This window comes from Epargyreus clarus, unplaced genomic scaffold (genome assembly GCF_041222505.1).
Source record: "Epargyreus clarus isolate Ecla_fem2 unplaced genomic scaffold, WU_Ecla_fem_2.2 ptg000035l, whole genome shotgun sequence".
In the NCBI taxonomy this organism is placed as follows: Eukaryota; Metazoa; Arthropoda; class Insecta; order Lepidoptera; family Hesperiidae; genus Epargyreus; species Epargyreus clarus.
The window spans coordinates 8,263,476-8,287,287 of NW_027332240.1; the positions used below are offsets into that span (position 1 = coordinate 8,263,476).

Here is a 23,812-nt window from a genome sequence, read left to right on the forward strand (position 1 = left end):
CATTACTTTTTAAAAAATATTTTTCCCTGGCCCGGAATAGAACGAGTTAATTTTGAAAAAAATACACCCTCTATATTATTCCACTATCTGATAGTGTCGCTTATGAGGATCAAATTCTGGGAAGTAATGTTTTGTGACAAATTAAAGGAAAAGGGAAATTTTGAAGAAAATCCAATTTTTTGAAGGCCCGTTTGAAAAATTCGCTTTGTATACTTTAGAAAAATTACCCTCTGCACTCGGATAATAACGTAAAACTAAACGTAAAGGGCGTCCAGAAGAACACCGTGGGGTTTTAGCTGGTAAGAGTCCGGCATATCCTCGCCGTTGCTCCCGCGGCTGAGAGGATCCCATGCAAGGTATAGATAAGTGTAGATATTTCACCGCCTTGTACCTTATTGAAGGAAGCCATTAAATGGCTTAAAGGGCTGACAATTATGTCAGCCATCAAATGGCTGTCATGGTGTAATTTACGTGGAACAATGCCGACATGTGCAGTTAAGTGGCGCAAAAACACGAAATCGAAGGAAAATAGCTGCGAAATATCGTTTCATTCGTAAATGACCTAATAACTATTTTTTTAAATACTTCTCAAACACGAAAATAGATGATTGTGACAATTTCAATTGTCACAACTGGTTACATTTTCTTGTTAGGAGTGAGGAATCTTTACTAATATATGATGCAAGGCTTACCCACAAAAATGCCTCCTGCTGTCGCGATTGTGTAAAAATGAATCAACACGGAGGTACTTACTGGTTATACTCTGGGTGTATTGTATAATTGTCTACTTTGAAAAGCTGTGAATAAGCACTATCAGCTGAAAAAACATATTTAAGTTTACTAAGTAGGTATATACAAAAATAAAGTCAAAACGAAAAACATGTAATCAATTGGCAATCACATCAAATGTCTCACAATCTCCACCATTGACGAAACACAGTGACGAAACCTGCATACCTGAGATTAAAAGATATGTGAAATCTACCAATTCGCACGTGACCAACTCGGTGGACTATGGCCTAACCCTTTTCCTGAGACAGTAATGGGTTGGTGAAGATTTATGAAATATTGCATTTTCTTATTAAAATAGTTTTGATTGTAAAAAAGTGTGTAGGCTGGAAGATTAAGTAGTGGTTAATTTGATTGTCAAAAAGATGCTTTTCCATAATATGAGAGTAGCAGCATGCAGTCCACCTGCTGGTAAATGAATACTGCCGCACGGGGATTTGTAATTAGGCCCACATATGATTAGTTTCTAGCTGAGGTTGACCACATGCGCCGCTACCCTGAGGACTAAGCTGGAATGCCTCCAAAGAGTATGTTACCCTTCGATCAACGAACATTAAGAGTTTTATTAAGTTGACGTTATACTTACTGCTAGTAGTTATATCGTGATCACCAACAATAACAGCCAGACTGGCAGCCGATGTATGAAAGAGGCAGTACCCGGCGGTCATAATATGCTTATTTGTAGTGATCACACCTCCGCACCTGATACTCATAGTTCTAAAATCTACTAAACCCGCCATCACCGTGTGCTCATTAGGTTTAGTCTGGTTGCCGCGAGCAGCGCCATTCTGTTTTGAAAAAAGAGAAAATAAAGGTCCATCCACAAAGGGCAATCCATCTAGAAAAAGGAAGGAAGGAAAGAACGCAATGAAGTATGTCTCTCTTACAACACACTCTCTGAACACAGCAGCGCTTAAAACTGCTGTTAGTAGGCAGAAATAGGTGAGGCCATAGTGCCTTCAGAATCGCACCACAAAGCGTTCTATCACCTTCGACCTTATGTACTTACCACGTTCCTATACCCACAGCTGCAATTAACAGTAGGGAGAGTCGTATTGATGGGCCTTTGTGCGGTGACCTTGCAGTGGAATCGACCACCTGTAGAGTTTGACGATGCCGAGAGGACTGAAAACAAACATCTTTGTAGAAATTGAAGTAGCAAACAAGCATTTAGACCAATTAAAGGTAACATCATTGACGTGCGGAGATATGTAGTCAACCTCACATAGGCTTGATGTTGAAAAATGACTGAAGAATGTAAGCCATACACCCTACGGTCTACCGGACAGTTTACCTGTGCAGGTTTGCCTGTACAGCTCAGCCGCACGTCGGTAACGTGTATGGGGACGTTCCGGTTTCCGTTGTTCCGGTGTTAGAGTGACGTATCCAACAGAAGATAGCAGCAATTGATATGAATTAAAATTATCATACCAACAGTAAGCTGATTTCTAATAGAGAGGATGCCGGTAAGATCGCCTTTTCCACAGTAAAAGTTTGTTGAATTGTGTTGTAGGTCTCCGGTGAGGGATACCAGAAGACGGTCCCCGGAACTTGATAAGGTCTGGAAAGAAATGTAATGGGTATTCGTATTTTTAGATGTTTGACCAGTGGGAACAAATAGACCATGTCCTGTCTCAAAAAAATTGGTCCTAACAACAGCGCGATCTGTCGATTCGCCAAAACAGGTCATCATCAACCCATTACTGTCCCACTGGGCTGGCACTGGCAGGGCACGGGTCTCCTCTCAGAATAAGAAGGCCACCACGCTAGCCAAGTGCGAATTGACAGACTTCTCATATCTTTGAAAAAACATCTCTGGTATGCAGGTTTCCTCGCGATATTTCCTTCACCGTTTAAGCAAATGAAAATTTATTTTTTAATACGCACATAACTGAAAAATCAGAGGCACTCCGCCTGGGATTTGAACCTCGGACCCCTCGATCAAAAGGTCGAGTTTCTTAACCAATATCATTGCTTTTACAAACACAGGTACTCGATGATAAATCGTTTTTAGTCTTACGCCCGTACCGAAGATTGATTTGATAATTCCTGCATAAGTACTAAAAAAATTCTAATTTCGATCTTTCGTAGGCCACAATTGGACAGGATAATTAAGGTAAGGGTGAGTTATACTTATCCGACGCGTTCCAACTTAATTAACTTTCTCGGGTCAGTGTCTTCACGGTAGCAACACTAGCAACGTATCGTGGCCTATGTCAAGTATCATTCTTTGGGGCCATTGTTTGGGGCCCCCCAGGATAGGGAGCCCGGGCGGACCGCCCCTTCCGACACCTCCCCTCCCCTTAATACGCTAAAAGAGCTGGTAACAAACGTATAACACAATACAAAATTTAAACGGACGATTTTGTATAATACATCGAAAAAGCAATTAAGTAAATTAAGTACAAGGGTCACATTCTAAACTGGAATCTGGTTATCTCAGATAGGTTATAGCTAAATTCTTCCAATACGATTAATTATTGTGACGAATACTTACAATGGCAGTGAAATTACATTTGGGATCTTGGGCTTGCGCATATTCCAACAGCAAAAATATAATTGTCAGTCGCACACTCACGCCACTCATCTAAAATTACAGAAATATTAGAAGACCAAAAAACCAGAGTGCATAAAATAAACCTTATGCCACTACCATAATTTGCACGAATCCTTTGATTTTTTTTATAATATAGGAGTAGCAGACGAGCATATAGGAGCAGACCACCTGGTAAGCTGCTACTGCGGCCCATAGAGATCTGTAATCAACCCCAGATACGATTAGATGTTCCTACCCCAAGCCCTATTCTACTCCCGGAACTACAGGGACAGCTGTCTACAGACCTGCATTTGTTTTGTGCTGTCGATAGTGAACTGCACGCAGTTCATATACAGCTGCATTAAATGACGAACTTGTGACGGACATACAGTCCGCGTAAAACTGCTAGTCCACGCTGAATATAGAAATGAATCGCCTCGCCATAGGAAATTTTATGACTACACCTGCTCGCAACAACTTCAGAACGGACTAGCAGTTTGGCGCGGACTATATAATATTATTATTTAATTCAAAAGCAGCAACGCTATTGTAAAATACTTAAAAAATATTTTTTCAACTATTTTAAAATATCTATATAGTACGAAATAATGTTGAAACTGAACAATAATGGATTTATTAATGGTTGATTTTTTTCGTCTGTGTTGTAGATTACGACGCCGGCGTAACAGGAGAATGAGTACCAACTGTACTTCCATTTCAATGTCTACTTTTATACTATATTTAACCTATAAGACTAGCCGCCACTGAATGCAGTCCATTTTAATACACGCACACACAACTGCATGTAGTAAACGACGAACGTATCGACTCTCATATGGTTCGCTTAATATCGTCAGCAAACATGCAGTCTGTCTGAGAGAACTTCAAGGCATTTAAATAGATATGAAATTTAATTTTAAACTGACACGCTTACCTTGCATTTCATTTGTTTTCAGTTCATTTATTTTCGTCTTTACTTTCAGTTCTAAATACACTCCTTATTATTATCGAGTTTCGTGATAGACAACACTGAAACAGCAAGACTGTGATTGACTGAGACTTTTCAACCTGTGTTTTAATTAACAGTAGAGTCCTTTACGTAAAAGCTCCAAATAATATAATAACGTTATTATGATCTTAATATGGCTGCAATTTTATAATAACAGACAAACAACTAAATTATTGTATAAACCATGACACATAAACGTAAATATTTTTCCAACACGGTTCCTTGCACCACGGAACATGTCGATGTCACGCCATACAATTCATATTATAATAACAACTCAACTTGTCCAAATAATGACTCTCATATACTGTGTTTAAGCGTTAAAAAAGTACATTGAGGAATGTATTTAAATATTTTACCAAAAATAAAACGGTTAATAAAATAAATAGGTATAACTTAGTACTAAAATAGGATTAGATAGTCCTTATACGACTAGTTTCTGATTTGGCCATGAAGGCCCATTTGAAAAATTCGCCCTGTCAATTTGCAAATAATAGTGTATGTCGATGGGTCCTACGTTTACTGGTACAAGTAGCAAAATGTCAAAAACGTTTTTATTGCATCATTCTAAGTATAACCCATTCTTTAATATCCTGAAAAAATATTTTCCGAAAATCAATAAGTTTCGAAGATAAAAATGTGTAAACTGGTGCAAATAATACTATTTTGCGCTAAGGGACTGTGAATACTGGTGTAAGTCCTTTATACTAGTCTACGTGGTCCCGAACTGCGCGACGCTCGAGTGCAAGTGAAGGTTACACCAGTAAGCGTGTTGCGAGTTGCGACGCTACCGCGCGCACACGTTACACTGCTGTAAGTGGAAGTGGAATTTGCGTTATTTTTATTCTATGTTACAAGAAATATACTATTTCTTAATAATATTTTTGTTTCTAATTTCTAGGCCATAACCACGTTAACACGACGAAGCATAAAATATTTCAAGTAATGATTTATTACTACAAGTATAATTTTAAATAAATCATGCCACAGTGTAAACTGGTGTAAGTGCCACTTACCTATACCAGTATACGTGTTGTGGCACTTTAAGAAAAACAAGCAACACAATTGCAAGTACAGCTATTTTCCAAAGTTTCAGAATTAATTAAAAAATATAAATGCAGTTTTTTTTCAAAAGGATTCAATTATACCATTTTAAAATTTTAACTATGTACGTTGAATAATGTTAAAGTTACACGCATAAGAAAATTCAAATCGCTGTACTGTAAAGTTGTGAAAACGCACTTGCACCAGTTTACGTAGGAACCGTCGATGTAGTCTCTTAGACTATCTACTATTTAGACAAAAACCAACATAGCCTTGACCAAATTACCCACAACTATTCTAGAGGCGGTGACCTCCGTGATAAGAGTATTAATAAAAGACATATAAATTCGTAATTTGTTTAATTAATTTACTATTTGGAGATTCTTTTCTATTAAACATAATTATATTTTCTAATATTTTCTAATTTTTTTTTCTATAATAAATCATTCTATATATTATAATTGTTTTACAAGATGTATTTTATATAATAAAAACTACATGCCTGAATTCTTTAAAAAAGTTCCCAAAGGTGTACCTACTGTCTACCAATCTACATTTAACCAACATAGACCAAACCATTCAAGACCTTTCTAATAATGAAAAGAGATTAATAATAGTAATAGAATTACTATTAACATTATAATAGTAATTCTATTATTATTATTAATCTTATAAAATAAGTAATAGAATTACTATTATAATGTTACTGACATCATAATGTACATAAATGTAACATAGTTATATTAAAAACCTAGAAATCAAAATTAATTTGTCTAGGACAGGGGTCAGCAACCTGCGGCTCGCCAGCCACATGCTCTTTAATTCCAAACGCAAATATGAATTATTTTTTACTTAAATAAAATGTTTTCTAATAATACCATATACATAATATCTATTTTGTTGTGAATAAACACTACTTATGTATGAATAAATAGATAATTTTCTTATGATTTTTTTTGTGTCAAAAACCTTTGTTAATCAAGTACTATTTACTGTTAGCTCTTTGTTGTGGCTCTTTAAATCTTTGAAATTTTGTAAGTTGTAATTTTTTACTTTTCCGGCTCAAAAGGTTGCCGACGCCTGGTCAAGGATCAAGTTTCAGTGTGGACTATAACCCACATCTTTCTCACTCTGAGGCGAGACCCGTGCCCAGCAGTGGGACATAATTTCGATAATGACGATGCTTCAATTTTTAGTTTTCCTCTTCCCTTCTTTCTCCTGGAAGTATCCCCCTGGTCCAGGGATCAGTTTGACAGATGCCTTCTGTTCATTCTTCTCTTGATTTTTAGGCGAATTCGACCGATCTGGAGAAGAATCTGAGACGATCCCTTGCAACCGATGAGTGTTGGTTTGACTGAGCCTGTAATTAATAAAACCATGGATTAAGTGAAAACTTCTTTTCGGGCATTACTATAAAATAATGAGAATTCTCCTTTTTTACAAAAACCGACCGACAAAAATTGAGACCATAACGTTAGCTAGTTATAAATATTGCAAGTTTTCAAGAACATTTTACCGTACGTTATGACTTTCATCTATTAATCTGATACTTTTGATAACATTTATTTAGGATCTACATTCCTTACTCATTAATTGAATATTGATTAGCATTTGTTTCAGAACAGCGCCATCTATCAATGGTTTATTAAATTAAACAGTGTCTGTTTCTGAATATTTGCATCAAAATATGGCCTACAGGACATAAAATTTAAAAAATTAAACATAAATTTGCACGACTATTCTGATAAAGTGGTAATGAACATATAGTTTATTCTTCGTCAAACTTCGCATAAAATCTCATAAATATACAATACTGACCATAGTACAAAAGCTATATCACTAACGCCATCTATCGTCAGACACTAACCTGACCTCCTCAACATCCGCGACCTTATCAATAAGGGAGCGGATAATGCCCTCTTTATGCTCCAGGGCTAACGCGGCCCTTTCCAGCTCGCGGCGGCACTCCGCCTGTGTGAGGGCCGCTCGACGTTCCTGCTGGACTATACGACGTTCCAGCTCTTCCAGGGAGGAGTGCGCGCGGGATTTCACTGCCTGGTTATGAGGATTAGAGTTTGTTATAGTAAGATTTTGGTTACGATCTCCCCATAACAGAAAAAGAAGAATATTTTTTAGACATCAATAGATTATTGTCTGGCTTTGACCGTTGGTGCTTTCGTTTATCTTTATTTTATTGTATTGCAATTTGGAGTGAAAATGTGAGAATTACTAGTTTTACTATGCTAAAAATCAGTCATAGACTAGTGGAAGGTGGTAGAACCCTTTGTGGTTCGACTCCGACGGCACCACCGCCACACCTATTTCTGCCTAATAACTAATGTTAGGCGCTGCTGTGTTCCGTTTTGAGGGGTGTGGGAAGGGAGACATACTTTTTCGAGGCGTTCTAGCTTAGTCCTCAGGGATAGCGGCGCATCTGTGGCCGACCTCAGGTAGGAATATCTAATCCTATCTGAGCTTGATTACCAATATCCATGGGCGACAGTAGCCACTTACCTGTGGACTGCATTCTCGTCTGCTACTTCTATATTATAAAAAAAAAAACTCCGAACAAACCAACCTTAATCTCAAGTTTGATCTTCTCCAGCGCATCCAGCGCTCGCCGCAGCGGCTCGTTGCTAGCGCTGGAGCGCTTGCAGCGAGCGCGAGTGGCCCGCGCGGTGGCCGCGCGTGCTCGTTGACGGAACACCACCGCCGCTTTGCGGTACAACCTGGTATACACGGTATGATGTTAGAGTCCCCGCCAAACTAGTCCGCTCCGATTATAGAAACGAATCGCGTCGTAATAGCATATTGTAGATATCAGCGGGACGATGACAGCGCGGGACTCCCGGCACCCTCCGTAGCCAGCTCTCGCCCACAGGGACGTAGCGCAGTTAATGTGCCTTTACGTTAAGGAGTATATGAGAGCCAATCCGGTCGAACACAACTACAAGCGTATACTCCGTAGCAACGTAAGGGCACACTAACACAGCTATGTCCCCGCGGGCGAGAGCAGCGGAGGGTGCCGGGGGGTCCCGCGCTGTCTTCGTCCCGCTAATATATCCAATTTGCTGTTGCGACGCAACTTGTTTCTATATTCTGAGCGGACTAAAAGTTTGGCGCGGATTCTACCAGGCTTTCAATTTTTTGTAGTATTTATGTATTTACAAATAAAATTAACAATTTTAAATAATAATAACTTTGAAATTCTGTGTCAAAAGTATCAAACTTTAAAAAAAAACATTACATAAAATGCTACTTCTTAATAATGTGAAATCGATTTTATCATAAATTAATATTACTTTAAATTGAAGAGCATCGATATACTTTAGACTAATACATATAGAGCTCCTGAGTAAGAATTTTTAAACCAGGAATAATGGTGCAATTCAAAATAATACATGAAAACAATTTGAAACTTACACATCACTAATAACATAATTATATATTTCAAACTTACTTAATATTCTTCAAAGCAGCTTTCAACTCCTCCGACAAAGTGTTGTATTCTTGACACACCTTGGTATATTTCTCATCTGTTCTCTTCAGTTCTTCTTGTGCCTTCTTCAACTGCTCCGATTTGCGTTCGTTCTCCATTCCGTACTGATGTTTTAGCTCCTCTAATAATCTGTAATATATTTGAATCATTTTAATATTGCGAATCCTTGCTACGCTATTGTTTTTGATTCCTACTTTGTTATTGTTTATTACTTCTTTAAGCGTGCCATGAAACATTTTTTTGATAATATTATATGTTACGAATGTGATACAAATACTATATGTAGCTATATGATAAGTATCAATATTTTTGGTTTAGTAATTTTCAATTAAAGAAGTATAACTTTTAAGCGTAGAATACAGATTAAGCACAAATATGTTTTTTAACTAACAATGCAAATATCCTAGCACTACACTATCTACACTAAAGTCTTAAACACTTTAATAAATTACATCTTTGAAACAATATGTAACACATATTTGGAAAGTTTGCTGATTTTTGTTGTCTATGTGAAAGTTATTTGACGTATTTAATGTTGTATGTTTCCCATAGAAAAATAAAACACACCAAGCCATACCATGATACCATTTACAATGATCCAATCTTCATTAATTTATTGAATATTGTAAGTTCCCCAAAGAAAAACAAAAAATCAAATATAAATACCGTTTACAATGATTCAGTCTTAATTAATTTATTAAATATCGTATATTTTCCAAATAAAATAAAAAATACCGTTTACAATGATCCAATCTTCGTTAATTTATTGAATATTGAAAGTTCCCCAAAGAAAAAGAAAAAATAAAATAAAAATACCGTTTACAGTGATCCAATCTCCGTTCGTGTAGGTCAGCGGGCACGGTGCGCGTGCGCAGCTCGTCTAGTCGCGCCGCTCGCCCCGTACACGCCTCTAGAGCGTTCTTCACCGCATAGTACTCTCGGTGCACCGTTTCGTAGTCTCGCATCATTGCGCTCACTGGAAATTGATATGGGGTTTGATTCTCGGTGAGACAAAATTAATTTGAACTTTTTTTTACATGGACCTCTTCACCGTGTGGTACTCGCGGTGCACTTTCGTAGTCTCGCGTCATTGCGCTCACTGGAAATTATGGGTTCGATTCTCGGTGAAACATTTTTTTATAATTTTTTTACATAATATAGAAGTAGCAATGCAGTCCACGTGGTAAGTTTCCAATGCTGCTACATATAGTATTAACTACATATACCCATTAGTATCTATAATATATGTTTGAACATTCAAGAGGACATTTAAATGATGAATACACTCTGTAAGTCTATGAAATATAATAAGATTTCATCCCTTTTTTCAATAAACAATACTCTAGCATTTCACCCGACTTAACTTCATAATAATGACATAGAACAAAATGAGTTAAAAAATTTAACACCAATATTCCAAATAGGATGTTACATCTGTCAATTTATTCATTTAAGTAACTTACTTTTATCCTCATACAATTCATACACCTCCTTCAACTTAGACTCCGCCTTCTCCGCCCGTTCAGTTAGCGTGATCTTCTCAATATCTGCCGTCTCTTTCTCAACAGCTAACTTCTTATAGCTCTGTCTCACTTGCGCTACTTCATTTTCAAGACTGCTTACTTTTTCTAACAACAATTTGTTTTCTGTTACAATTTGTTTTGACTTTCGGTTGATATTTTCGAATTGTTTCTCGTAGTCTAATATTAGGTTGTCTTTCTCTTGTAGGTTTTCTTGGTATGCGTCGAACAGAGGCGCTGAAAATGAGTAAGAAAATCTTAGCTGATTTCATAAAATATTTCTGATTTAATTAATTAGTTATATCAGGAGGTGGTACTTTCCGAGTTTCATCTACGGAGGCACCACTACCACACTACTTCAATATTATAAAAAAAATACTAACTTCCACCCGAGAATTATCTTTATGAAGGTGGTGATCAAATTGGAGCTACTCTCTTTATAAATTTTACAGAGTAACACTGAATATTTTTAGCAGAAAGGTAGCGAAACAAATGTTAGGCAGGCTCTAGAATCAAACTACAAAGGGTCCCACCACCTTCAAATGTATGTATGTATTGTATAGTTATCGCCAAGCTGCTAGTCCGTTGTGAAGTTGTTGCGAGCAGGTGTATTTATACAATTTGCTATGGCAACGCGTTTCATTTCTATATTCAGAGCGGACTACCAGATTTACGCGGACTATTCTATATTACCCAATGCTTGCGCGCTAAGTAGTCCTGACAGATCAACTACTCTCGTGGTATGAGCCTCTTCATCATTCCCAGTCCTAGCTGAATGAGTTTCCTCAGTTTGTGGTGCATCTGAAAAATTATTGTAATATATTTTTTTAAGTTTTTAAACCACGTAGCGAAGCGGTCATCTTCTGGCTAACACAGAGTGATTTCTGGGTTCAATCGCTCAGACATATCTAAATGACCAATTTTTGTTGTAGATCTGCATATTTGTGTATTCGTTTTTTTGTATGCTTAATAAAAGCCACGACATAAGAAAAAAACCTAGTGTGAGATTACACAGTCGTTCTTAACAACGCTTTTTACTCAAGTATAGAAAAACTTATTTAACGAAAGAAAAAAAAACACAAAACCATCGCTATAAAAGATAACGATCTGTAGTAATTATCAAAATTAATGTTGGTCCTTCGAGCCGGATTGTTGCAAACAATCCAATTTCTATACTAGAATCTTTTGTAGAATGTATTTACCTTGTCTATGAGCCAAACTGGCTGCGATGAGAGAATCCAGCCCATCATATCTGTCTCCAGGCTTGTATATATCTTTAGCATCAGAGCCTAGGGTTGGGATATTAGCTCGTATTTTTTCTTGGTAGCGCGATAGTTGTACATTTAATCTAAAAACCAGCATAAATATTACATTAATTCCTCAGTTCGCCCACAGACAATGCCTTTAAGATTCAATAAATGCATATACCTGCCAGTTTTCCACTTTAATGTGAAATAATGTTTAGTTCGACTACAAAGGGGTCAACGATATATATTATTTTGGCCATATAACTGATAAAACCACATGACTAGTGTGGTAATACACAACAACGTGAGGCATATCAACTTAGCCTTACTTAGTAACGCATCGGCGACTTATTAGATTACTTTTCATATAGTAGTTCACTGCTATTTAAAGTTAAACATATGTCCAACAGACAGGTGAACCTCGATGATAGACTTGACTTTTGGTTGCACTGCTTGTTCATTGGTTACTTGGTTTTGATAAAAAAAAAAACCTAATTACAACACACCTGTATAAAACATCCTTTAGTCCCTGCATATCCTTCTGTAGCCTAGTGTTGTGCTCCCGCGCCTGGTTCAACAGTATCTGGCGGCTGCTGCAGCTCATGCACACCTCCACCAGCGGTATTGCTGTTGACGGCTCCGAGTTTTCTGGAAATAGATTGATCAACCATGTCTCAACTGCAGCGGAACCATCGCTATCAGCCTTATAACAATTATGCTGTGTTCTTGTTTGAGGGATGTAGCAAAAAAAGAAAGGGATACAGTAGTTTCAAATTAATCCTGAAAAGTAGTAGCATCTTCGTTACCGGCTTTAAGTAAAGCCTAATATTACCTAGTATAATCTTTCAGTTGAATGATAATTTTCAAAGAAAAATGGTTAAATTTTAAGAATTTTTACGACCTAATTGCGCTCCGCCACGCAGATAGTAATAATCAACACAATACTCGTCTGATTAGCACAGTTCTCTGGGAGTTGAATTGTGTGGTCACATACCTACGTAGCATCCATAACATAGGGAATCCTAGTGTGGGGGTGAGTGTAAAAAGCGACTTTCTTTAAATAGTCGCGCTGTTATTTTAAAATACAAAATATTATTAAAATGATTGATTATATACTATGCACTAAACAACTTTAAATAAGAACCTTAGAAAGTAAACTAAATAAAAAAGTTTTACACATGTTTTTACTGGTAATTTAATTCTAAGTTACTGAATCTTACTCCATAAACCTCACCTTTATCAGGCACCTGGTACTGTTTCACTTTCTCCTCCAATCTCTTGCATCTCTTTTCCATCTCCACTCCCCTCTCTTGTTCTTCCTTTACAACTCTCTTGCACTCCTCCGCATAGCTCAATAGCGTAGTATGTTCATTTTTAAGCCTGTCGTTCTCATTTGCAAAGAGTCTGTTGTACTCCAAAACTGTTTTTAGTTTTTCCTTTAGTTTTGCTATTTGAGAATCTTTTTCTGATATCTGCAAAAGATTTTATGTTTTCTTTAAACAAGTTTATTTGGGCATTAGTCAAAAAATCCTGAAAGTTGTTTAAGATATACTGGACTCACAAATGTGTATATTTTGTGACATATACAATTTTTTCCACATAAAATTGTGGCAGCTTTCCTACATCTAGTTAGTGGTTACTACCGCTCATAGCCATCTCTATTATTAACCTGAAATAGGAATAAAGTCCATCACCTTGGAGGTTCTTCACTACCTTGAAAAGCATCCTGTAAGTCTCTCCCATAAACATCTTTATACCAGAAGACAAGCATCTGATTCTTATACTTTTGCTACTAGGAAAAAATAAATGTGTTTGTGCTGCCTTCACAGTTGTATAATTAAGGCTTCTACTATGTTCAAAATCTTCATTGGAATATCCGTTTCTGGGCTTTATTTTATAATTAAACCTATGTTAAAAATATTTTTTATTATTATACTAACCAAAACAGTATGTTCCTCACATTTATCCATCAGTGCTGTTATTAATCCCTCATATTTCTTAGTCAGTTTTCTCTTCTGCTCTTTCAGAAGGGACCTTCCTTCTTTAGTCCGAGGTGAAGTAACTGCCACGCCTTGGATGTTACGTTTCCTTGGTGGTTTTGGGGGTTTTTCGCCTGTAATAATAGAAACTAGATATATTAGATTTATTTGATATTCAACATACCTGAAGTTAGCAGCGATCTCTTAGTACGAAGTTGTGATTGCGAATCCAAAGATCCAATTAAATCCTAAGTATCATAATTATTTTAAATAGTATATGCATTTTAAAACGAATTATCACTGCTTTAACAGTCATACAACAGAATAACATCTTGAAGACATACTGAAAGATTTACATAGACCATAATATTAAGTAATATTGTTACTTTTTTAATAAATAATATGTAATATATTGTTTTACTCGAATTTTGATAGATATGGTACAAAACTTGATATTCATAGTCAGAGGTGCAACAGTAGCAGAATGGGTAAAATGCTACAGTGCCCCAGATGAAGAGGATTTTGAAGTCAGTTATTAGCAGCAATTATTGTTATAAATGTTTATTTAATTTAAGTACAACTATTGTATAACTTACATTTATTTATGACATTTGTAAATCATTTTTATCATTACTTAAATAACAAGTTATAATCCTTACCAATAACATCTCTCGGATTTTCATACAAGGGATTCATTCCATCGCTATCCCTCTCAAGCATAACAGACTCTGTCCTCCTCAACACAGAGTTTAAAATATCTTGGCGCATACTGTCTCTCTCTGGCATGATGTCAAAGTGTCTGTGTTGTTGTGTGAAGTTCCCAGAAAATGTTAGCTTGGGATTTGATTTTTGAAGGCATCTCCTTGATACTTTGCCGTATGTGGGAAACTGTAAATAGAAGTAAATAATAATGCTATTAAAACATAACTTATAAAAACCAAGTCTCACAAATCAGTTCTTCTATATTAAAAATGTGAGATCCATGTAATACCAAGTTGGTTAATATATTTTTAAATAAATAGATTGACTTGGCAATCATCTAAATAATATAATTGAATTTATCACATGTATTCTATGTCTAATTGAATATATCACACTTGTGAGATGTATTGTGTTTTCATTGCATCACAACGCAACACACAACTAACATATTATTTCAAATAATACTGTTAAAAGAAGTAAATAATAAACAATAGGTATACTTTGTTTTGACTTTGTAGTTACTACCTATATGTGTATTGAAACAATGTTATGATCTCCTGTTTTAACATAGTATAGCTGCATATAGGATAAGGTAAGGGAGAATCAATTATATGAGGCATTTCAACTTAGGTCTCAGGAGTAACATAACAGGAGGCTGGCTGTACTTTATCAGAAACTAGTCTAATGCTTATTATGTGAATTGCATGCTTTTATACTTTTTGTATATTATAAAAGCGTATCACACTATGTACTATGTTGATGTAGATTTTATATGTATAACTATATATTTAGAAAGACAGTGGTGTAATTCTACTATATCGCTAGGAAACGATACTTACTATACAACTCTTGTATGTATATACTATGCCTATGACAACATATTTCAAAATTATATCTATATCTATAAAGTAAAATACCTTGAGAGAAGGTCGCGCACTATCGTCCATTATCACCTTTCACAGGAATTGGATAAACATAAAAATATATCCATCTTGATAAGATATTTTAGTTCCGTGTAAATAATAATACGGCTTCGAAATACGTGTAACAGAAAAGTCTGATAAAGTATTTCTTATTTAGCTTCTTCAAGCCAATTAGGTCAAGAAACAAAGGCACATGTTAAGTAGGTCACCAGTTCACGAAACATGCGAAAATATTGACAAAACTATGAAGAAAACTGCGAAATATTTAGGGCACCTTATACCAAAACTGAGACACCAAACTCGAAGCTGATATAACTCATTGATAGATAATAAAGTATCAGAAGGTAAATATAAGTAATTTAGATGCAATAAGCTATTAATTATCAACATATGTTCTTTATTTTCAGTGAATATTATGTATAAAAAGTCTATTGAAACGTAAACACTGGCAGTTTGACAGATTCGTTGCTATGGTGATAGTGTTGCAAACATTGCTAACGTCAGCAAAAACGTGGGAGAATATTTTTGTTTATCAGTCCTCCTTCCCACGTTACCGGATACTTTTTCAAGTTTTCCCCCTGGTCATCAAAAAGGTGAACTTCGGTTTACTAAGGTTTATCTTTTACCTTACTACGTTCACTATAATTGCTAAGTACGTTAAAACAATGCTTACTATAAAGATCTAAGCGATCTGCCCAATAAAATCGTTTTACTCAACAGTTAAAAATAGACGTTTTAAAAAGAAATACGCTTTCTGCACTTACAGTCCCACACTAGTATTTTCGTATATTAGTGTGTACTGGGTGCTATGGACACACTAAAATACATATATACAAATAATTCTGGATATCAAGGCTCGTTAGCTCACAAGCTTCACAAGCACTGCGCTAACATTCTTAACACTACAGGTTTACAAGCTACCAAGCTTAACACACAATAAAATAATTATATAATAACCGTGTCGTACAAAAGAGCCTATGACATAATATGCCAGCTTCTTCCAAGGAAATAATCTATTACGTGATATAAAAGGTAAGACTAAAGCCTAATATTTCTTGTATGAATATACTATCACGATTTTACTTCTAGATTATATTGACTGACACTAGCACGTTATTAACTATTGCTAAACGTATTCGTTATTCATATTGGTTAATCTTACCATGTCAAGGTTTAGTTTATGTAAGAGAGTTTTTTATTATTTACAAGATATATTATATTAGTCCAATTTTTCATTTGTATATTGCAACACAGACATTTGCATGTGATGATTATTTTAGTTCATTATAATCCTTCTAGATGGCGACAGTGTCGTATGAATCACTATTAATACACTAAATTAAAAAGACCACTCAGATTTTAAAGAACACTAATAAGTAAGGACTCTTTCACTCAGTCGTATTATACTGAATGTGAGCGTGCGCGGAAACAGCTGAGCGATAATGGCGACATGCGGCTCTTTTCTGAACTAGGCGAAGGCAGTCGCATCATGTCTGCCCGCCGGCTCGGTGTATGACGTTCGGTGCTTTTGATAACCTAAAAACACTGTTGTCACTCCGTCCCTTTGAATTTGGAATTCATTTTGTTAAATCTACATACATTGTTATAATTCGTGCTTAGTTAAAGTGTTAGAAAGTGGATCCTCTGTTTACAAATACTAGATACGCAGTGCCGTATCTCTAGTGTGTTTTGTACAGCGTTTATCGATTTTCATTTTACAATGAGCGTAACGTTTTGTTTACTTTTTATTAGTGTATAACGTTGTCTAAAAGTTATTATGATGTGTAAAGTTCGAGGTTAGTGTTGTGCCGTGAGATTGATTCAGCTATGTGCGAGAGTTCGGGTGAGATTGCGTGTTTTGGATGACAAAAATATGGAATTTGAAAACGACTTCAGCTTGAAAGAATGGGCGAAGGATAAGCCTTTGTCCATTCTGCAGCTGGATCCGGCGGACCGGGCCGTCCTGAGGATAGCAGGTGGGTTTTTTATTACCTTGCTCTATAGCACAACCCTTCGTGGCATACCGATGTTAATTTTTTATCGTGTTATCACGACACAGATTATGCGTCAAAAGTAAATAGGTGATAAAAACATTACTCAGTTCTATTATCTACAATTATGAACGAAATACGTTCAGAATCTAGTGTTTAGTATCGTTTTTGTAGCGTGATTAATTGCGGCCTCGAAGTTTTCACTTTCGATGTAATCATTGCGGGTATAACAAAAAAAGAACATCTTTCGCGGTTGAAAGTAATTTTATTTTTTATTTTTATAGTAAAAAATGCGATGTGGCCTGCATCTTTTACTCGTTCACGCGAAGTTAATTTATTCTTTAATATTTTCCCAGCGTTGTTTTACGTAGTGTAGACGAATAGATCATCTTTATACCTTCTTTATTTAAATAATGAATATTTACTCAAATTTTACCAATCAAGAATTGGTAAAATTAAAGGATCTGTTATTTCAATCTAGATACCTAACTATTTTTACAAGTCACTCTATTGTGGATACAAGAAATCCTGGAAATAACCGAGCTCATTTTGGTAGGATTTTTTCTAGAAAATCGTATTTTACATAATTCAGGTACAAAGTAGGCTGACGCAAGACAATTTTACGTCAAATACCACGTGTAATGTATTCTGTCTATATATAAATAATATAAGACCTCGTTCAGTAGGTATAGCAGATGTAAAACAGTAGGAATTTTAAGCAGCTGAAACATATTCTAGTCTGACGATTTTAGTAAGAAAGTAGATACCACGAGGTATTAAAATTAAAACATAAAGATAAGGTGTTTGATAAAATTCTGTTAATAATCCTTTAATGCCTACGTTGATTTGGTGGCGTAAATAAATTTGCTTATGCTTAGTTGGCGTAAAATTTAAAATAACAACGTACACATATGCCATTAAAATGCTAAATTATGTATGGTTATATTATATGAAAAGATAAGATTTTAGGCAAAATACTAAACGAGAATGAAAGTACGGAATTATTTTAGTCCTACCTAATAACATATTATTATGTAGGTAGTTGGTAGACAGGAAAGTGAATGGCCAAAGAACTTTTCCTATAAATCTGTAGTAACATTAAGGTATGAAGACGGATAGGAACTGTGATTTCAGAGTAATTCGCATTTTCTACCTTTTTCTTTCGTAAACCTTTGCTTACAAAGTATAAAATCTGGTCTATCTTTATCGTTGAACCCTCATACTCATTTTTAGCGTATTTTTATTAAGAGTTATATGGAGCTTGAAGGGTTAAAGAAATTTATTTTACTATATAACCTCTCAATTGTAAAGTTCCAGTTTCGTAAAATCAGGCACGCTACTCTATTTTTTAGGTATATATGTTTATTTTCAAATTAATAAATACTAATAATAATTTGCCTAAACGCTGACGGAAAACATCGTGAGACAAACTACGCGTCTCCACGTCCCTTAAAAAAGTTCTGAAGTATGTATGAAGTCTATCCGCATTTGGCTAGCCTAAACCTTGACTTTGAGAGGTGATACGTGTTCGGCACTGGGACAGTAATGTATTAACGACGATATATGTCCAATTTTATATCTATATCATACGGATATCGGTTCATCCGTTTGTCGGATACATGTCGCATATAAAGCGAGTAGGGTACTATCACGACGGGCTGCGGAAACCGACACCATAACATTCAGTCTAACTGTACGTGCGGTTACGTGCCGCGAAATGAAATAAGCGTGCCAGTATAACGTATTGAACAAGCCATTGATTTAAGTCCCGTCAGAGAAAATATAATTTCCCACCATACAATTGTCATACTACTCATAACTTATGTAATCGTTACCACTTTGACAAGTCCGTGACTGAGAACAAGTATTCGTCGCCTATGGTCTTCTATGGTCAATCTTTCGTGGTCTCCGGTGGCGCCATACCTATTTCTGCCTTAAAGCAAAGTAAAGCGCTGATGTGTTCTGCTTTGAAAGGTGTGTTAAACTAGAGACCCTTAAACATGGTATTTTAATTTGACGGACTAAAAGCAGCCCTCCAATTCTGTTGGGATTGATTCCAGATAATAATGGTTAATACAAAAATAATAAAAAAAAAAATCAATTTCAATATTTGGGATTGAAATTGCATTAGGTCGAATCTAATCAAGCTATCTCTTCTATTATTTATCAACCTACTATTCCGTTCTACTTCAATCATAAATCCACTAGTGTTTCAATTGCGCTTAACAACTTGACTAATGTTTATAAGGTGCATGTGTACATTGCTTAACACGGGTCTAACATTGTATGGGGTGTACCTAACTGCGTATAAATGAGTACTGAGTGATGGGTAAATACCGCCGGAACCTTGTCACTGCTATCGATCGATGTCTAGAGGTGGGTTGGTCTGTCTACAGTATCTGTCACGTTATTAGCAGTTTCAGTAAGAAAAATATACTACGTAATAGATTTTTTACGACAGCGGCGCCGTACACGTAATCAATTTTGTCTGCAGTCCCTTGAACGTAGGATCGGAAATTTTAACGTTTTTGTCTACGCCTTTAACCTTTTTCGTTTTTGGAAGTTTAAAATAAAATACTCAACCGCGTATTTACTCCCTAGACGTATTTTTGACATCCCATTTTTATGCTAACCAGTGTCTACTTAGAACATCAATGCAAAATTTCATTTGTCTAGAATCTAGACCCGCTTATTTGAATCTATCAGTCAAATAAAATATTTTTATTAAGTAAGAGTTAGCGTGTAATTCACAATGTTCTCATCATTTTACATTATCCAAAATCACTATGAGAAATAAACATGTATATACACCTATAACTGTGACAAAAAAAATAGATGTTATTCGATACAAGAAAACCTTTGGTGTCCATATAAAAGAACAAAGGTGAGGGTTAGTACACTTTGCCCACGGGATGTTATAAAGGGGTTGTATAAAGTACCTATCGACATCGGAAAGTACCGCTGAAATCGATAACGAAGTTCTAGGCCAGGGTTGATGGATACGCTGTACAGCGCTTTGTAAAGTTTTATTGAAATTTTGCAGCATTTTTAACTGGTATTACTAAACTTATGATTTTATTATTATTTTTTGTATAATATAGGAGTAGCAGACGAGCATGCATTCTATCTGATGGTAAGTGGCTACTGCCGCCCATAGATATGTATAATTAATCCCAGATAGGATTAGATATTGCTATAGAGGTCGGTTACAGATGCGCCGCTACCCCTGAGGACTAAGCTGGAACGCCTCGGAAAAGTATGTCTCCCTTACCACACCATTCAAACCAGAACACAGCAGCGCTTAACACTGTTGTGCACATTATGAGCACATTATTTTTCCATATTGCCATGTCTTTTAAATTATAAGGAAAGGGATAGGAGAGTGAGAGATTGAAAGAAAAAAGAAATATGGAAATATATTTATTATGGAAACGTAAGGAAAAATATGGAAACGTAGGGTGAAAATGGGTGCCGTCAAGCTTAGATAGGAATTCTACCGTGTTTACTTAATCCGTGACAATGGTTACGTTATTCCTACATTCTAGACTAAATATATGTTTTCCTCTAGTTTTGCGTCATAGGCTATCGATCCCACCTACGCTATGCCTATTTCCTGTACATATGTGTTTATCTGACTAATAGTCTACTTGTGTACACTTCTAGCTAATAGATAAGTATGTTTTACAAATACTGATTGAAATGTGTGCCAATGCTGTCAGATTTAACACTTTAGTTATGTTGTTTGTTAACAGCACAGCATATCAAAGTTTAAAATGTAAAAAAATATTTTTTACGTAAAATATACATTCGAGAAATGCATGCATTATGTGTGTTATAATATAGAAAATGAAATTCATGGTACGTAAATGCAACGTTACAAAACGTTATATTATTTTATTAGATTTTATAAATAACTAGTTGAGCCGGCAAATGTAGATAGCAGCCGATTCTCAGACCTACTGAATATGTATATAAAATTTGGTGAAAATCGATAAAGCCGTTTTGGTGGAGTACGGTAACTAACATTGTGACACGAGAATTTTATATATAAGAAGATTATGTATGAAGAAATACGTATAAACTATAATAATTTTAAACTTCATAAAAATCAAAATAAATAAGCATTTTCTCAGACAGAAAAATAAGTATGACTTATAAAGCCAAATTTTCTATACATACATACAAAATGTAGCTATGAAGGTGTCATATCACTTACACGCCCAAGAGCTTAAAGGGGTCGACTATCGTGACCACTAATCTGGTTCTAAACCCTTGTTCGTCCCTTGTTCCAACCCTTCAGTGATGATAAGAACAAGTGTGTACGCCACTAGGATTCCCTTTGAAAAAGGCTTTTCCTACACTTTTGTTTTACTACCATTTGCACATACTTTACGAAGTTTCCCTTTTATTGTAGAAAGAAAAGGGTTATAATACTACTTAGGTATTTTCAGCTCAGCTGCTGTTGACATGACTCTAATTTTATAATGCTGTCCACCTTCATAGCTCCAATTCCAATAATATTGCCCTAGTCACACAGACCCTTACTCGCGACATTCATCAGTAATTCCTAAAGTAATCGAAAAAACCAACTGCTTTAATATAACTATATATAGGAAATATATCTCGGTTCTATCACTCCTACAATTTAGACTAATCCAACGACACCTCGTATGTTTAAATGTCAAACGTTGCAGGGTGTGCCAAAGAATGATAAATACATACATAGACTCTAATAATATTGCTCTCCGTAGTCGCCAGACAGGACGAGCTGTGAGGCAATCATAACTTGAAGAACCCTTTGTGGTTCGACTCCGGCGGCACCACCGCCACACCTATTTCTGCCTAATAACAGCAGTGTTAAGCGCTGCTGTGTTCCGTTTTGAAGGGTGTGGTAAGGGAGACATACTGTTCCGAGGCGTTCCAGCTTAGCCCTCAGGGATAGCGCATCTGTGGCCGACCTCAGGTAGGAATATCTAATCCTATCTGGGGTTGATTACAGATGTCCATGGGCGGCAGTAGCCACTTACCATCAGGTGGACTTCATGCTCGTCTGCTACGCCTATATTATAAAAAAAATAGGAACGCAGCCATGGCTACGTCTATCCCCTCACTATTTACCTCGCTTCGTCAAGTGTGTGGCCATTGCAGACACGTAGCTGACAAGTCTCGCCTATTATTATTGTAAACAGAAGTCAATCATTCGGTTGCTCGCTTTCACCGTCCAATCAGTCGCCAAGGTCCAGTGGTTATTTCGCATGGCAAAGGCATTGTAGACGCTTAAACGTATAATTGACGGTAGAAATCAATTTACTGGTCGTATAACCCTTTGTGTAGAGCGCTATAGTCCGCGTAAAACTGCTAGTCTGCTCTGAATATAGAAATGTATCACGTCGCCATAGCAAATTGTATGACTACACTTGCGCGCAACAACTTTAGAGCGGACTAGCAGTTTGGCGCGGACTATACAACGTTAAAACCACTTGTCACTCCTATGAAACTAAAGGTCTTAGTTATTATATGCAATTTCTTTCAGACAACCTTTGTATTGTAAATTCTAACCTATCTTAACAGATAGTATATCTTCCCCTCCGCCTACTTCAGGTTAGACCTCAGGTATAAGCCCGCGTCTGTGTTCGGCCTCAGGTAGGTATCTAATCTTATCTGGGGTTGATTATGCATGCACATGCGCGGCACTAGCCATTTACCATCAGGTGGACTTCACACTCATTGGCTAATTCTTATGCTTCCTATACTTTGATGTTAGTCCATCAATGTATGAGACACCGAACATCCTTTCCATCTTTTCGTATCGATTCATTCGGTTCAATCATTCGAGTACACGGAAGCGAATCTCAAAGTCGATATCTCGCTTTCACCGTCCATTCGCGCCAAGGTCCAGCGGTTATCGCGAAGCAGCTCCCCATCGTGGACAATAATTTAAATTAATTAGCTCCGACCCGCTAAACATCCGGCACGGTGCTTGATTCGCACTCGTCGATACGTTATCTGTGTAACTTGGTTTCAGTTTTATTTATCTGTTATGAAAGTTTACGCCATGCAGCCTTATGCTAGTTGATAAGTTGCAAAGTGAAGATTAAGTTGAAATCTTTCTGGATCGTTGAATGAAATTGAATCCTTTGTGGTTCGACTCCGGCGGCGCACCGCCACACGTATTTCTGCCTAATAACAGCGGTGTTAGGCGGCTGCTGTGTTCCGTTTTGAAGGGTGTGGTAAGGGAGACATACTTTTCCGAAGCGTTCCAGCTTAGTCTTCAAGTGTAGCGGCGCATCTGTGGCCGACCTCAGGTAGGAATATCTAATTCTATATGGGGTTGATTACAAATGTCCATGTAAAGGTGGAACCTTTCAAATTAGAACACAGTAAGGTTAAAACGAATATTAGGAAAATTTGTTGTGTCACTGCGGTTTAAAGAAAAATGAAAAGTCATACCACCTTTAAACCTTTATTTATTTGATGAGTTACATTAAATAATATGTTTATTTATACCATAACACAAAAATCATTCTTCTCCAGTCCTAAGTGACTTAATTCCTTATCGTTTTAACTGACTCC

The 23,812-nt window shown here is 36.3% G+C and overlaps 2 protein-coding genes across 4 annotated transcripts in view; one reads left to right on the forward strand and one right to left on the reverse strand.

Annotated features, from left to right (window-relative positions):
* Positions 1 to 5,722: 5,722 nt before the first annotated feature.
* Positions 5,723 to 15,710, reverse strand: Cep89 (Centrosomal protein 89kDa). 2 transcript variants are annotated; one of them, XM_073091932.1, is made up of 13 exons: positions 15,523 to 15,710; positions 14,283 to 14,511; positions 13,585 to 13,757; positions 12,879 to 13,116; positions 12,151 to 12,292; positions 11,600 to 11,745; positions 11,091 to 11,198; positions 10,341 to 10,634; positions 9,694 to 9,853; positions 8,839 to 9,006; positions 7,957 to 8,107; positions 7,246 to 7,433; positions 5,723 to 6,738 (listed from the first exon to the last, which is right to left on the reverse strand). In XM_073091932.1, exons 2-13 carry the CDS (start codon positions 14,407 to 14,409, stop codon positions 6,564 to 6,566), a joined length of 2,070 nt encoding a protein of 689 aa, XP_072948033.1. In that variant the 5' UTR covers positions 14,410 to 14,511; positions 15,523 to 15,710; the 3' UTR covers positions 5,723 to 6,563. The 2 variants fall into 2 exon arrangements, with proteins under 2 accessions (XP_072948033.1, XP_072948032.1); XM_073091931.1 differs by having other exon boundaries at positions 15,243 to 15,710.
* Positions 15,711 to 16,726: 1,016 nt separating this feature from the next.
* Positions 16,727 to 23,812, forward strand: part of shot (dystonin-like protein short stop) — a 383,469-nt gene continuing 376,383 nt past the window's right edge. For both annotated transcript variants that reach the window (XM_073091892.1, XM_073091894.1), the window contains exon 1: positions 16,727 to 17,224. In XM_073091892.1, coding sequence (XP_072947993.1) covers positions 17,122 to 17,224 — 103 coding nt within the window. In that variant the 5' untranslated portion in view covers positions 16,727 to 17,121. The remainder of the gene's footprint in view (positions 17,225 to 23,812) is intronic.